Consider the following 14,923-nt stretch of genomic DNA (forward strand, 5'->3'; position numbering starts at 1 on the left):
ACTATTTCAGATATGAACGGGGACTGTGGTTAAACACTATTTCAGATATGAACGGGGACTTTGGTAAAACTATATCAGATATGAACGGGCACTATTTTAACACTATTTCACATGTGAACGGGGACTTTGGTAAAACATTTTTTCAGTTAAAGTGTAAATATTCAGTTGTGAACAAGCACTGTGATAGAACTATTTCAAAAATTAACAAGGATGGTAGTAGAATTATTGACGTTCACCAAGATTGCTATATAGCTTCGCACATAGCTCGTTTATGTGCCCGTACGTTCTCTCAGGCTGAATTTACGTTTATTATAATAAATACGGTACGTCATGTATACCTATTTACGTACTAGGACTATTCACTTTAATAGGTAGAACAGGAAAACTATAGCGCACTTCTTGCCTCCTGCTACCTGTAGATCGGTATATTAACTTGAGGTAAAACATTCGCAGAGTTTTTCATATACAGGACTTGTTGTAAATAGGATTATTTAACACGATCGGAATCATTTAAATTGAACTCTGTTCATTTGAGTAATATATCTTGGATTACACTTTTTACTCTTGAAGAATGTCTCGACAAGTTGATTTAAGAAGATTTGATACAAGTCAACCATGGGGATTTAAAATGCAGGGTGGCTCAGATGTGGGCATGCCTCTGTTTGTCGCTCATGTAAGTACATGTAATATATTTATAGTATACTTTATATAAACTGTTACATATAACTTATAGGAGTTTCAAAAACTTAAGATATTTTCAATATAATTAAAGTACTTTAATGAAAACACATAGATTTGAATTAATGTACTTTCCGTATATTAAAGGAATCTACTTCAAATGTATTTGTTTGCAATAAACTTTTCACAATATCATTGTTTTCCTGATTTTCAAAAGAAAGAATACTAACTAATTTTGCGCAAGTTTCTTCATGTAGCCGTGAACGTTTTTCAATGTAACTTACGTATTACAGATTTATTTACATCGTGTATAAAATACATTCAGGTATTTGGCCGGTAGCTGTTGCAATCATTGGCCCGTTAAGACGAAATAAAAACAAATTTTCATGATCAAATGAACGCATTTAATGTTGGTTTAGAAAGAGAATTTAATTTATTTGAAGATATATCAATAAAATACTTCCACTATTGACGTAGGATGTTATGATATCAAATATCAATTATGATACATTTTTCGGAATTTAGTTTCCATGGTTACTGTATCTTACCTGCATTTTACATTCAGCAATTACACATATAACGGTTATAAATAGAAGGAGGAAATACCGATTTTCCTATTGTATGATAAGCCATGTGGCTTTTGTGTAGAATAATAAGACATAAATTCCATCTTGATAAGTCAGCAATAATAACAGCAGTTGATTGTGATGTCTGATAAACAAATCGATTTGTATTAAATCACGTGACCATTGCCGCGGGAAAAGTAATAGTATTGGTTCCTTCTTTTTCTATAATTATTCCGTCTTTTATTATGTTAAATACGTTCATCCGTGAAAAATATACAGTGCTAACATTTGCCAAAAGAAAGAAAAAGCGACTATCAAAACAATGACACAAAATGTAAGTCCTTACAAGAGTCAGTATGACTTTAGTATAATATCTTTTACACATTTATCTCATTTGACAGGTTTCCCCGAACAGTATTGCTGGACAATCTGGGTTGAAGGCCGGGGACGCTATATTACAGATAGGTGGTACTGATACAATGGGGTTTACACATGAGCAGGCACGGGGAGAAATGCTCCGATGTGGTAATGATGTGAACCTAACTGTACAAAGGTTTGTCTTCATATTTTTCACAATGCTTTTTTTTATGTAATTATGCTTTTTACAGTGCTTACAATTAAATCAAGTTTTAGCATTAACGTTCTATTGTTTTCTTTCCCATATATTTTAAACTATTCTTTTCATATAATACTTTCTTGTCGTCATATTTTATTCACATATTTTATAATCTCAAAACACTTGTGGCTGTATCTACATATGTGATAAATATAGAGTATTTATTTAGAGTCCTAATGTGAAATTCGTTTATCAAAGAAACAAGAAGACATGAGGGTTAAGCAGCACAGTCAATTGATCCCACATCATTTACTAAAATTATAACACCAGGAATGTTTATGTCAAGTAAAATTCATATACCTGTAACTTGAAAGAAAAGGTTTTCTCAGATTTTAAAATCAAATATACTTGCAATTTACAGTGGTCTTATAAACCCGCCAGCAGGTTCTGTGGTAGAGGAAGATCGTCCCCGTATGTCGGTTAGTGATAGTGATAGTCCATATCAAGACGTTACATCAAAAACATTTCAAATGTTAGAGAACGAACTACCAAATGCTGAACAATCAGGTAAATACCAATTAATAGTTATGTCATACGTTATTATTATCATATGCTATAAAGATAACATATATGTTATGTCATATGTTATTATTATCATATGCTATAAGATAACATATGTGTTTGTGGGTCAATATTGTATATTACTTTATTCATCACATTGTATCTGTTTTTGTATCAATACCAAGAAAATAACCATCATAAAAATTGAAATGATTCTTAAATCTTATTGTTGTTATTTACAAATATTCTATGTCATAAGAATTTTTTATTACTTTACAACAATGCAAGAAATAATGTCACCGCTATTATAACATCTATTGTTACATAATGTAACATCTATTGTAATACATAATGTAACATCTATTGTAATACATAATGTAACATCTATTGTAATACATAATGTAACATCTATTGTAACACATAATGTAACATCTATTGTAATACATAATGTAACATCTATTGTAACACATAATGTAACATCTATTGTAATACATAATGTAACATCTATTGTAATACATAATGTAACATCTATGGTAACACATAATGTAACATCTATTGTAACACATAATGTAACATCTATTGTAACACATAATGTAACATCTATGGTAACACATAATGTAACATCTATTGTAACACATAATGTAACATCTATGGTAACACATAATGTAACATCTATGGTAACACATAATGTAACATCTATTGTAACACATAATGTAACATCTATTGTAACACATAATGTAACATCTATTGTAATACATAATGTAACATCTATTGTAACACATAATGTAACATCTATGGTAACACATAATGTAACATCTATTGTAACAAATAATGTAACATCTATTGTAACACATAATGTAACATCTATGGTAACACATAATGTAACATCTATTGTAACACATAATGTAACATCTATGGTAACACATAATGTAACATCTATTGTAACACATAATGTAACATCTATTGTAACACATAATGTAACATCTATGGTAACACATAATGTAACATCTATTGTTAAACATACATGTATTTTAACACACAATGTAACATCTATATTGTTAACATATTTTAACACATAATGTAACATTTATTGTAATACATATTTTAACACATAATGTGACACATAATGTGAAATCTATTGTAATACATATTTTAACACATAATGTAACACACATTATGTCATATATTTTAACACATATTTCAGGAGCTAGACCGGCGTCTATATTTGATAAGAAGAGACAAAACAGGACAGCGTACACTAAAACTGACAAGTCTGGCTACACGAAACCATTTGGTGCTAAATAAACATCCACTGATTATCAAATATTTGACGCTTTATATGTTATAATTATCATGAAGTACTGCTGAAGTCACCGAGGAATACTCGTTCTTGGTGGAAATAGTGGTGTCACTCAGAGAAAAGTTTCGTGAAAAAATGTTCTTTCAAGTTGCTTTCAATGTCATCCATCCACGGTAGCTCGTAAGAATTCGGAAACGGTCACTGTCAGTTTTTATCATTGTAAGAATGTCGAAAAGTTTATAATCATTTTTGATACATCTGATAAAAATAAAAGTAACGATGTTTGCCGGATTTTCACGAGATAATGATGGTTGCTGTACCTAATGTCAATTTTGTATCCTTTCAAATTCTTCTGTGCCATATAACGCAACGTTCTTTTTCAACGAAAATGACTCGGGACAGTGTAACGATTTCACTATAATTTCTGCAAGAAGTCAGTCTTACACTTGGCAGGCAATGGTACGTCAATATATCGACGCATGATATGTGTATATATACGACAACGTTAATTCACTGTTCTGATATGTAATACACAGAGAAACGATCTCTTAAACATTCTAAGTAACTTTTTAATGGTATTCAAACATTTCTACTGATGACAACGTACGCTTGTCAAAATATAACTCTAGCTATATAACTTAATAATGTCATTTTATTTTGCTTTTATCTTTCCATTTGTTTTCATAACTTAAGTCTTTTTGTATATATCAATTTCATAACACATTGTTAAACTCTGTCGAATATGTCATAATTGTTTGTTGAATAAAGTTTTATTTATTTGTTCATTGTAAAGTTTTGTTCATTACTGGCAATACATTGTAATATGTGAGTACTTTCCCTAATAACATTGACGATAGATCTAACAGGCAAAAGTAGTTTCAATTCAGATTAGAGGATTGTCTTGTCTTTATAGCTGAAATATTTTTTTAATGTATCAAAGCATCAAACTGACCATTCAGTATTCCATGGTGATACAATTCATGTATAGATATATTCAATTTACCTAAGGAAATTACTTCAAACAGAAAATATCACCAGTAAGTTCTTGTAGAATGTTTTGACGGCTTCGGATCAAATTAAAGAAACAACTTGATATAGAATTTGATAACAATGAGACGAGGGTTCTCTAGGTATTTCTGTAGTATAATGATATTGCTGAAGTACTATGCATAACCATTACATTAAACTCGGTCTACGATGATGTTACAATTATTATTACGCATATTTGTTATAGCTTGCCTCTATCACAATTATAAGTGATTCTAGTTGCTTCTCTCTCAAAATCTTCGGTCCGTTTTCCGCCAGGAACTTTGGAATTCTTGATATATAAAATCCAAACACCTAGATCACGTAAGGTCAGTAGTTATACTCAAGTATTCCTGTCCGAACGGGTAAGAACTAAATCAAAGCACAGAAGGCGCTGAATTTGTTTGGGTCTCAGAATGTCAGAAAGGTGGAGGTTGTGAGATTATAAAACAATTTGTTTTTGTATAGTGCCACCAATGCTTTCCAGCGTTTTAATTGTCGTAGATTGGCTATAAGACTAATTGCAACACTGATATTCGATCCAATGTTTATTTGACTTAAACAATTTGAAAAAAAATGAGTTGCCTTAACTGGTATTTGAACTCCAGACCTCTCGCTTCCTAAGCGACTTCCTAAGCGAGAGCGCAAACCCCTCGGCCACGGTGGATTTACATGTTAATGGCTTGATCACATCCGTGTTATTTGTGCCGTGTGGCGGCTGTAAAAAGTCTCCCCGTACATGTAATCAATGATGTTATATTTCCGATCCTTGAAGATCGTTCAGCACGACATTATTGTTGTGCTTGTGGTATTTTTAGTTTTTGGCATTTTCTAGTTGGGTGGTTCCAATATTCCTACTTGAATAATGTTTAATCACCCTTAGGATATGTTGCCTGCTTTTTAAATTTGTCTTTTGACGTCTTATCTGTGATACGCAGGCTTCATAACCTCCGATCCCCTTTCAAAATTCCATTTTATTTAGTTCCGCTCATTGTTTCCTCGTTTAGGGCACACGCTTTTTATTACTTGGGGACCATACGCCGCTTTTCATGGAATGACACGAAAGTGTCACATTCAAGGTTCCATGTAAACAGCCGTATGAACGCATCTGCAGATGTTTCTTTATTCAAAATTTCACCATTTTCATGTTTAAATGTTGAATTCTGCTTAAGCCGGTGCTAGGGGGCGTGGACGGTAACTTGCACTTTCCAGTACCGTCCATGAACAGGCTCAATCAAACCGAGCCTGCAACATTTTCAATTGTGCCGTGTTGGGCTTTCTTTAGGGATTCTGTATTTATCTATTCGAAGAAAACCATATTATTCTAGTTAGGGTTTGTAACGACGCTAACTGTTGTTTAACACTTGTGTAAATAATCATGGCGCTTACTATAAGCATGTATATATATAAAGAATAAAACAATATTAGAAATCTTCGACCATTCGGGGATTATTTTGCTTGAAAATTAATCCACCTGTCATGTGACCATATTTACGCAGTGATCTCCCCTAAATTATTCAGCCTAAGTGTTACATATAAAGGGAAGTAACCGCTTTAAAAAAGCGGACTACTTTCGGCACTTGCAATTAACAGCATTTGAGTCTAAAATTCGCTACCATTATTTGTTTGGTCTGACGACCCAAACAAATAAAAACGGAAGTGGACACAGGATCGCTTACACTTTTACACTATTGATGTAAGTAAAACAATTAAGTAGAACCGAAATACGCCCAAATCTTCCTCAGAAACAAATCAACTAAACTTTTGAAACAGTTGCTATATTTGTTATTTGTAATGTTGAAAGGAGACTAATACTAATTGTCTCCGGGATGATTATTGGTTATCGGTGAGGTGTTCTGAATGCAATAGAAATAATCGGCATAGCAGTCTTGGCACATGTTTTCTCTCTGCCCATTTCTTGTCTACTTCATTATAAGGGTTATTGTAGCCAATTTCCTGTACACAGTCGACAACTTTTATAAGAAATAAATGTTTGACCTGTTCCAATGTTAACATTGTTTTTTAATATTCTATTTGAAATTCCCGAATAATGATATCGCATGATATATTGCTGATAAAAAATTTTCTATTGTGAAATGGCGTCTACAATATTAAACTCGGAAATATCTTTGCGGGAACATTTAGTTCACATTTCCATTGTAGATACAAGCATACACATGTACATTTCAACATATTATTTATATTTATCAATATGTTAAAACAAAGGCAGTGGAAATGAGATCTATGTCATAAAATGTCGATATGGTTTGTCTATATACCTTGCTAAATATGTATGTACAAAAGTACTGGAAAAAAAACGAAAATGAAGTACTAAAACATATTAAAAAACACATTCGGGCCTCTTTGAAGATTCCACATAAAATATAATAATCTTGGTATGCTTTGAGCTATCATAATATTGTCTCGGCACTAACATACAAAGTGAGTTATATATCTTGCACTCACAGCACTTCCCTGAGAAACTTTACTCATGAGGTAGACTTTCTTGTTTTGACAAGGATCTGAAATGAAATTGTTTGTACTTTGCACGACGCTCCTCTTTAATCACCTCAAAACGTTCACATGTCTTTACATATTCTCGAATCTGTTGCTCCTCGTCATCAGGTGTTATTTCACAATCATCAAGTATGACAATAACAGAGTTATCTAACGATTCTAAATCATTCACAATACATTGGAGCACGTTTGCTGACATCGATGAATGCCAGATGTGTATACGCATAAGAACGTTCATTCCAGAGAGCTTCAAAATGTTTCCGCCAATCTTAATGTTTCTAAGTCTCAAATAGATTAGATTAACAAACTGTGGCACTGCAGTAATTAAACTTCTAGTGTCTGATTCAGAAGCTGCAAAGTCACATTCAAATCGTTTGAGACTAGACGCAGATTTTTCAAGACAGGTAAGCATTGAGCCTAAAGAACCTTTTATAGTTAGCCATTCTACTACACAAATGTCTAACTTCTCCGTATTTACTGATATATTAGTTGCAAGAAGTTTGTCAAGAAACAATATTCGAGGTTTAGCTTTTGGGCATATCTGTATTCCGTATCCTTTACAAGTTGTACCATGTTCGGAACATTCAATTTTGTTTAAATTTAGGTCCTTCAAACTTTCATTTTGAGAAATGTATGTCATCAAATCTAAGATTTGCATGTGGGACATTTTCAAACTCATAAGCGACAATCCACTGATTTGATTCATAGTTTGAAATGCTGGAAAACACTTTCCAGTGAAATCTTGATTCCATAGCTCTAATATGTGCAGAGAATGTTTAGAATTTGCCAACACAGAGTTCACAGTAGAAGATTCTACATTTCCCCATACAAACAACTTGTCTAGAGATTGTACTGACTCTATCCTCATACTTGACAAAATGCCATTTATTTGTTCTTCGTTAACATTTTGGTGAACATGTATATAGAGTGACTTTATAGTATCTTTATTACAAGCAACCAGCTTAGACATTGCTGTCATAGACTTTCTCTCTGCACATTTTTTGTCAATGAAAATATCATCAAGACAAACGTCCGCGTCTTCATTCGTGTCTTCATTCGGATAATTGCCGTCAATTTCCTGAACACATGACAACATTAAATCGGAAAGTTCATGCATTTTATTGTAGTCCTTTATAAAAATTGTTCCAATATTTCTTCTGTACCTTGAAGTCAATTCTTCCTGTGATACTACAGTAATAAATTCTTGTGAAAGTGTCTTTGCCACGCCCGGAGTAAAGCCACTCAGAAACACCAAAAACATATCCATGCGTAAAATATCATCGATATTATTGAACTTTTTTAGGATTTTCGGTAGCATAGCTTTTGGCAAATCGGTCTTTGACGAAATGAAGAGTGCCGCTAACAATTCATGAAACATTTTGTGCAGAAAGGAATAATTAAGCCCCTCCATTGCCAGATAACCGGTTTCCTTCGATTGTAGTAGAATTCCAGTTTCTATACATAACGTAAACTCCTTGTCTGTAAGATATATAGCAACAATACTCCGATCAAATACCAGAGTGTTTTTGTCTCCGAACATTGTTTCAAAAGCTAACTTTGAAAGTGAATACAACATGCGATGATATTTTTGACAGATTGGGGCAGCTGAAAAGCTTTTCGGTAATTTTTTGTTTGAGCGTTTGCCTTTTGAATGTGGTATATTTTTAAATTGCTCATCGAAGTTTGGTCTTTTCTGTGCATGCTTAAATAATAATTCTAGCAAATTGCTAAAAATTTGGCATTTAGACTCTCCAGGGTCATTTCCGTCATACCACAGGCACAAAAACTGCATCAAAATTAAGGGACACTGTATGAAGTTTCTAACTCCCTTTGAGTCGAGCATTTCCTCAAAGCTTTCTGAGGACTTGTTCTGTCCAGATCGATCATTTAAGTGGTTTATGACATTTTTTGTCAATAAGAAAGCAGCATCATTATCAAGTCCCATCATTTCAACATGTTGATCAACTTGTACAGCTTCTCCTGTGATTTCATGAAACTTCCAACGCCTTGAAGTTGTAAGATATGTTACCTGCTTTCTAAATTTACGATGCGGGATTTTTGATCGGAAATCTTTACAGCGTTTCTTCTTTTTTGTTGGATGACTCCATTCGTCAAGTCCATCGATGATAATCAAGCACTCCTCTGAGGAAAGCAAATGATTTATGATTTGTTTGTACTCGGGTTCTCTTGATAATTTACTAATGAGTTGACTGTAGATTATCTCATCAATATCACACTCTTTCGAAAGACATGCTCGTAGTGATAAATGAAATAAAAAACTAAACCTCTTCATAGCAATCGTGTTTTCTATTTCAAAACACTCTCGAGAGCTTGCTTCTGGACTCCATGCCTGGCACCATGCCAAAGTCATTCGTTTTGAAAAACATGTTTTCCCACTCCCGGCGCGAGATGTCACATAAATATTCTTACAAATCTTATTGTCCTTGAAAAAAATATTATCATACGATTTCACAGGCCGAGTAAACTTAGATTCTTCATTTCTATATGGCTGTTTTTCTACGTCAATGTTATACATTGCTGAGGTGACGTAAAAATGAAGCAGTGGTGCCTTATTGGTGTCAATCATTGGCGATATAGGTAGATATTTATGCTCCTCTTTATAAAAGTCAATCAGATCATTTCGAAATTCTGAAATTAGAAAAGTAATATTAAATGTAATCATCTTAAAGGCATAATAAAAATCTAATTTGTAAAATGAGTGTTAATTAGAACTGATTTCTATGAATATTGTAAATCTGAATGTTTGCAAACCCAGCAAGTAAGAGGAAGATGGCATCAATTACGATACAAACATGTTTTTATAAATAACTTGTTATAATATTGTTGAATACCTTGTATGACTTCGCTTCTAGGTTTGACGAGCAGAACATGATCGTCTTGTTTAGTATGTTCTTCCCTTTCAAATGATCGTTTGATTTGGGAAGCAGTTCTGTGAAGTTTCCTTTGCTCCCTGTTACCTGTCCTCATTATGATAGTATTGAGCTGTGTTGCCTTCTCTGTCAGTTCTAAAACAGCGATCATCTTAGAATCTATGATTGCAGCTAAGGAGTCCGCAGTTACATTTTCAGCGGCTTCTTTATACCGATCATACAGTTCCTTCAGTAGAGTTAGTGACTGATCCTTCTGCTCGTAGACATTTTGCAAAGCAGCCGATTCCCTCTCTTTGATAGCCTCGGTTAGAACCTTGCTAATTTCCGTTGAGCTTATGTCGAATGTGTTTGTTTTCAACTGAAAAAGCAAAAAACATGCAAAATGAGATTTGACATAACTATAATTCATGTTTATCTAAATTACACTTTATATTTTGGTTAGATTCAGAGTATTTAAAGGTTCAGTAAAAAATAGGCCGATAAAATTTAGATGTTATTCCTACCCACATTTTGTTAAGTATATGTCCTGAATATAATCATACTGATTAATACATAACCTGTTTTAAAGTCTCAACAGCGGCTGTTGATATTCCATTTAGATATTTCGGGTCTTCTAAAAGACCAATCAGTGAATCTAGGTTGTCCACCAGTTCCCGATCCTCCAAAGATAAATTAGCCGAATGCCTGAAGTCATTGTTGATTTGACGTATCTTGAATAAAAGCAAATGAATTAGAACATGAATTACAAAAACATTTCAAAGCATCACATGAATAAACTTCAAGAAATCAGTGGACCCATTAGACGCATTGACAAGATCAAACTATTACATTGTTAATTAACATTGTTAGTTACCTTCTTTATTTGTGATTGTTGGATGGACAGCTTGTTTTGAAATCGCTGGTTATTGATAAGTACACTTATGATTCCATGGAAATCTATATCACAAAATAGGGCAACAGCGTCGTATCCTTTTTCTGGCATAAAACATTTGACAACTTCGATCTCAGATGTACACCATTTTGTAGCATCAGTGTTCCTCCATGCCGGTTCACTTCTATGATCTGACTCTATGCGACGTTTGAATTGATCACAAATGCCATTAGGACAAATACGATATGCACTAGATAGACCAGAGTGATATCGACATCTAGAAACATCTCTATTACAAATACCACTCGTCGGACATTCTAACAGGTTTGAAGTTCTGCACATGTGACATTCAGACACTACAGGCTGGTTATTTAGCACTTGTTTAGTAAATTCTTTTGTATCTTCACATACAAATTTGCACAGTACATCTCTTGCAAATAAATACCCGAGTCCTAATTTTATGTGATTATGAAATAACTTTGAGGAAAGTTTTTGCTATGCCATTTCTCATCTTCTAACTTTTGCATTCGTCAACAATAGGTCGTACCGTTTTTTCTCTGGAAAGAAAAACAGATGCATTTGCAATATAAAGTCTTAATTTGGAAATTATTTAAGGTGGTTCTGCACTGTCAGTCATGTTTGATTTTTACTAAGCGAATCCAAAGCAAAAGTAGGTCAGAATTCGTATAGAGACTAAGTAATAAGCAATTTGCAATAAAACTCCCAAGTTCATGCTTTAAGGACCGGTTTAAATAAAAACACGTAACAGTAAGAATATTTACATTGAATACTAAATGTGTAAATGCCAAGTAAAATCTTTTGTAAAGTGTTATGCACATTTCATGAAAGGCGAAATCCAGTGTAAAGTATGCTGCACTGCAGTGAAATGCTATTTTTGCAACGTTCATAAAAAACTTGCAAAATCTTAATTCCAAATAAAACAGAAAAACATGTCCGTCGAAGTTCATGTCCTTCATCATTCTGTGTAAAAAAGTAGTGCCAGGATAAAGAACGTATATTTCTCTGGTACTACTTCCTTAAACACAACATTAGGCCATGTTTTTCAAGGTCACATAAACTTGTTTACTTATATGTAAGTTTTGCATGTTCTTTTCGGTTGTTTTTTTTCCTTCAAAATAATAGCTTTTAACTGCACTGCAAAAGACTTTAATTAAACTGGATTTTGTCCTTCATAAAAATGTGCATATCACATAAATTGGAAAAGATTTTGTTGGTCTTTAGAAATTTAGTACATTCAAGGTAAATATTCCTATTGTTATAATTTTTGTTGTAAATATATTAGTCCTTAAAACATAGACTTTGATGTATTATTGCAAATTGTTTATTATCTTACATTGTGAGTTTTGTCTTTAAATGAAAATTGTCCTTCTTTCATTTTGGACCCAAACATGGCCGACAATGCAGAAAATTTCCTGTATCATAAAATAAAATCCCACGTATGGTCTTTTTTAGTACATTTTGTGTATGTTGAGCTTCACTTGATCTATATTACTTATCAAAAAAAATCGGCTATTACCTACTACCTTATTGGCAATAGATTACATGTATGATTGAATAGTAGATATATATGTATATAATAAAGAAACAATTAGTAGCTCAAACTTTCTTCAAGCTTCAGTGATCATGAATGGTTATCATATATCATAAACATGTTCATGTTTAAACATGCTAGTTTTTATGTGATCTGCTTTGTATAAACGTACACACTTTTAAAGTTCTATAAAGGCAAACGTTACTGCTATTTTATTTTACCCTACCGTTAATTTGAAATATATAACCACAATCCATTTTTATGGATGGACGTTCATTAACGGTTTTAAACAGCTGTAAATGTGTTATTCAAAAAAACATTTTTATAAGGAACAAGATATGAATAAAACATTAATATACATGTACAATAATTCTTGAGATCCCTCGAGATATTGGAAACAAAATAAATTAGGTAAACTCAAGAGTTCAATTTGATTGATAATGAAAATTTCATCCTCTCACAAGCAGTCTGGCATTGGCTGTATACAGTATTCAATCTGCACAACTTTTTATATATGTTTGTGGTATCAATAAGCCTGAATGACCTTAAATGATAAAACAATCAGGCGAAAACGTTCCATAAATATCACTGTCATTGTTTGCTGTCGGTGTGTTAACCGATCTTAGAATTTCTAGATTCATTAAAAAATGAAAACGGTTAAATGAGAGTTAAAATGTTATAAGAAAATTGAAATCATGAGCTTTATACAGTAACGACGAGACAGGTTATGTTTCATTGAAGGCACGTACAATACAATGTATATTTAAAATGAAGATAAATTTTCACATTGAATATGCATGGTATCATATAGAGCAGATAAGAATGAACTGGTATATTTACAGATACAAGCGATGACGACTTTAAATATATGAGACATTTTCTGATTTATCAAAATTAAAGTAGTTTCTCTTTTAGGAGATAAATTATTACCAATGAAATAAAACAGCAAGAATTTAACTTTACTTTCGTCTGCAATATTTCAACCTCAAAAGAGTGACTTCATACACCAATATTCAGCCTATATCTATACATATATATAGTAGACGTTATGATTGATTGACTTTAGTCTAATGAGCTAAATTTAGTCTAATTAGCAAAGACCTTTAGTTTTAGTCTTATTAGCAAAAACCTTTAGTCTAATCAGCTAAAACGAAACCTTTTTTCAACTAAGGAAATTTGATGCTTTTTCAACTAAATACATTTTAATATTTGCAGTCAAGGCGAACATACATGGTTCAATAGTTATATATACATGTATATATATAAATGCTACAATCATAAATCATAAACTAAATAAAACTATACATTGACTAAATAAAAGTATGAAACAATTAATTATCTCACCTATGAACATGCCTGATTGAAAAAAAAAACACACAAGTTTCATAACTTCCTTAATATTTAACGTTACGCCATTTTCTTTACAGCTAGATATACATGTAGCAAAAACCTGCGCGTATGAAGAGGTACGAAAACACACCGTATGCCACAAACGGTTATAGATACTTAACTAGGTTATTCAATAGGGACTTTTGCTAGATACAAAAAGTGTATACGATTTTGAGATGTAGTTAATATAACCATGTAATGCATAACGGATTTGCTTTATTTATCTTTTGCATTTTCTGTAGATAAGAGACGCACTAAAACAATTAACATATATAAAAAACTTCATGTAGTTTAACAGAATTATGTTACAATTTGATTACTTCACTTCTCTACGTCTTTTAAGATATTACAGACCATTTTATCGAATCAACACTGTCTGAATATAAAATAATGTGACTGAACGTAGCATCATGTGAAGTGACTAAATGTACTATATTGTGACTTTTATAGTGATATATAACTAAATGTTTTATATTGGGACTTAATATAGTATAATGTGACTAAATGTAGCATATTACGACTAAAAAAAAGCATAATGCGAATTATGTAGTACACATGTTTTGTGACTTCATACAGTATGATGTGACTGAATGTAGTATTATGTGACTAAATGTAGTATAATGTGACTAAATGTAGCATAATGTGACTAAATGTAGTATAATGTGACTTAATGTAGTATAATGTGACTAAATGTAGTATAATGTGACTAAATGTAGTATAATGTGACTAAATGTAGTATAATGTGACTTCATACAGTATAATGTGACTGAATGTAGCATAATGTGACTAAATGTAGTATAATGTGACTAAATGTAGTATAATGTGACTAAATGTAGTATAATGTGACTAAATGTAGTATAATGTGACTAAATGTAGCATAATGTGACTAAATGTAGTATAATGTGACTTCATACAGTATAATGTGACTGAATGTAGCATAATGTGACTAAATGTAGCATAATGTGACTAAATGTAGTATAATGTGACAAATGTAGCATAATGTGGTAGAAATGTAC

General features: G+C 32.3%; 2 protein-coding genes across 2 annotated transcripts; one reads left to right on the plus strand and one right to left on the minus strand.

The window, feature by feature from the left end:
- The first annotated feature begins 396 nt into the window (after nucleotides 1-396).
- On the plus strand, nucleotides 397-4,446 carry LOC132760620 (PDZ and LIM domain protein 5-like). Its single transcript, XM_060752630.1, has 4 exons — nucleotides 397-673; nucleotides 1,646-1,797; nucleotides 2,222-2,367; nucleotides 3,566-4,446. The coding sequence occupies exons 1-4, from the start codon at nucleotides 572-574 to the stop codon at nucleotides 3,664-3,666; spliced, it is 501 nt and encodes a 166-aa protein (XP_060608613.1). The 5' UTR covers nucleotides 397-571; the 3' UTR covers nucleotides 3,667-4,446.
- Nucleotides 4,447-6,346: 1,900 nt separating this feature from the next.
- On the minus strand, nucleotides 6,347-13,986 carry LOC132760621 (uncharacterized). The gene is made up of 5 exons (XM_060752631.1): nucleotides 13,863-13,986; nucleotides 10,949-11,523; nucleotides 10,653-10,805; nucleotides 10,057-10,453; nucleotides 6,347-9,853 (listed from the first exon to the last, which is right to left on the minus strand). The coding sequence occupies exons 2-5, from the start codon at nucleotides 11,306-11,308 to the stop codon at nucleotides 7,173-7,175; spliced, it is 3,591 nt and encodes a 1,196-aa protein (XP_060608614.1). The 5' UTR covers nucleotides 11,309-11,523; nucleotides 13,863-13,986; the 3' UTR covers nucleotides 6,347-7,172.
- Between the last annotated feature and the right edge of the window lie 937 nt (nucleotides 13,987-14,923).

Source organism: Ruditapes philippinarum, unplaced genomic scaffold (assembly GCF_026571515.1).
Source record: "Ruditapes philippinarum isolate M1 unplaced genomic scaffold, ASM2657151v2 ctg7767_1_1_1_1, whole genome shotgun sequence".
In the NCBI taxonomy this organism is placed as follows: Eukaryota; Metazoa; Mollusca; class Bivalvia; order Venerida; family Veneridae; genus Ruditapes; species Ruditapes philippinarum.

What these genes read in the sequence shown, in the direction of transcription:
- LOC132760620 (XM_060752630.1), top strand. Translation starts at nt 572, where the DNA reads ATGTCTCGACAAGTTGATTTAAGAAGATTTGATACAAGTCAACCATGG. An exon ending in TGCCTCTGTTTGTCGCTCAT is followed by an intron (nt 674 to 1,645) that starts GTAAGTACATGT and finishes CTCATTTGACAG; the next exon opens with GTTTCCCCGAACAGTATTGC. An exon ending in ACCAAATGCTGAACAATCAG is followed by an intron (nt 2,368 to 3,565) that starts GTAAATACCAAT and finishes CACATATTTCAG; the next exon opens with GAGCTAGACCGGCGTCTATA.
- LOC132760621 (XM_060752631.1), bottom strand. Translation starts at nt 11,308, where the DNA reads ATGTGCAGAACTTCAAACCTGTTAGAATGTCCGACGAGTGGTATTTGT. An exon ending in AACAATCACAAATAAAGAAG is followed by an intron (nt 10,806 to 10,948) that starts GTAACTAACAAT and finishes CTTTTATTCAAG; the next exon opens with ATACGTCAAATCAACAATGA. An exon ending in TAGAAGCGAAGTCATACAAG is followed by an intron (nt 9,854 to 10,056) that starts GTATTCAACAAT and finishes TTCTAATTTCAG; the next exon opens with AATTTCGAAATGATCTGATT.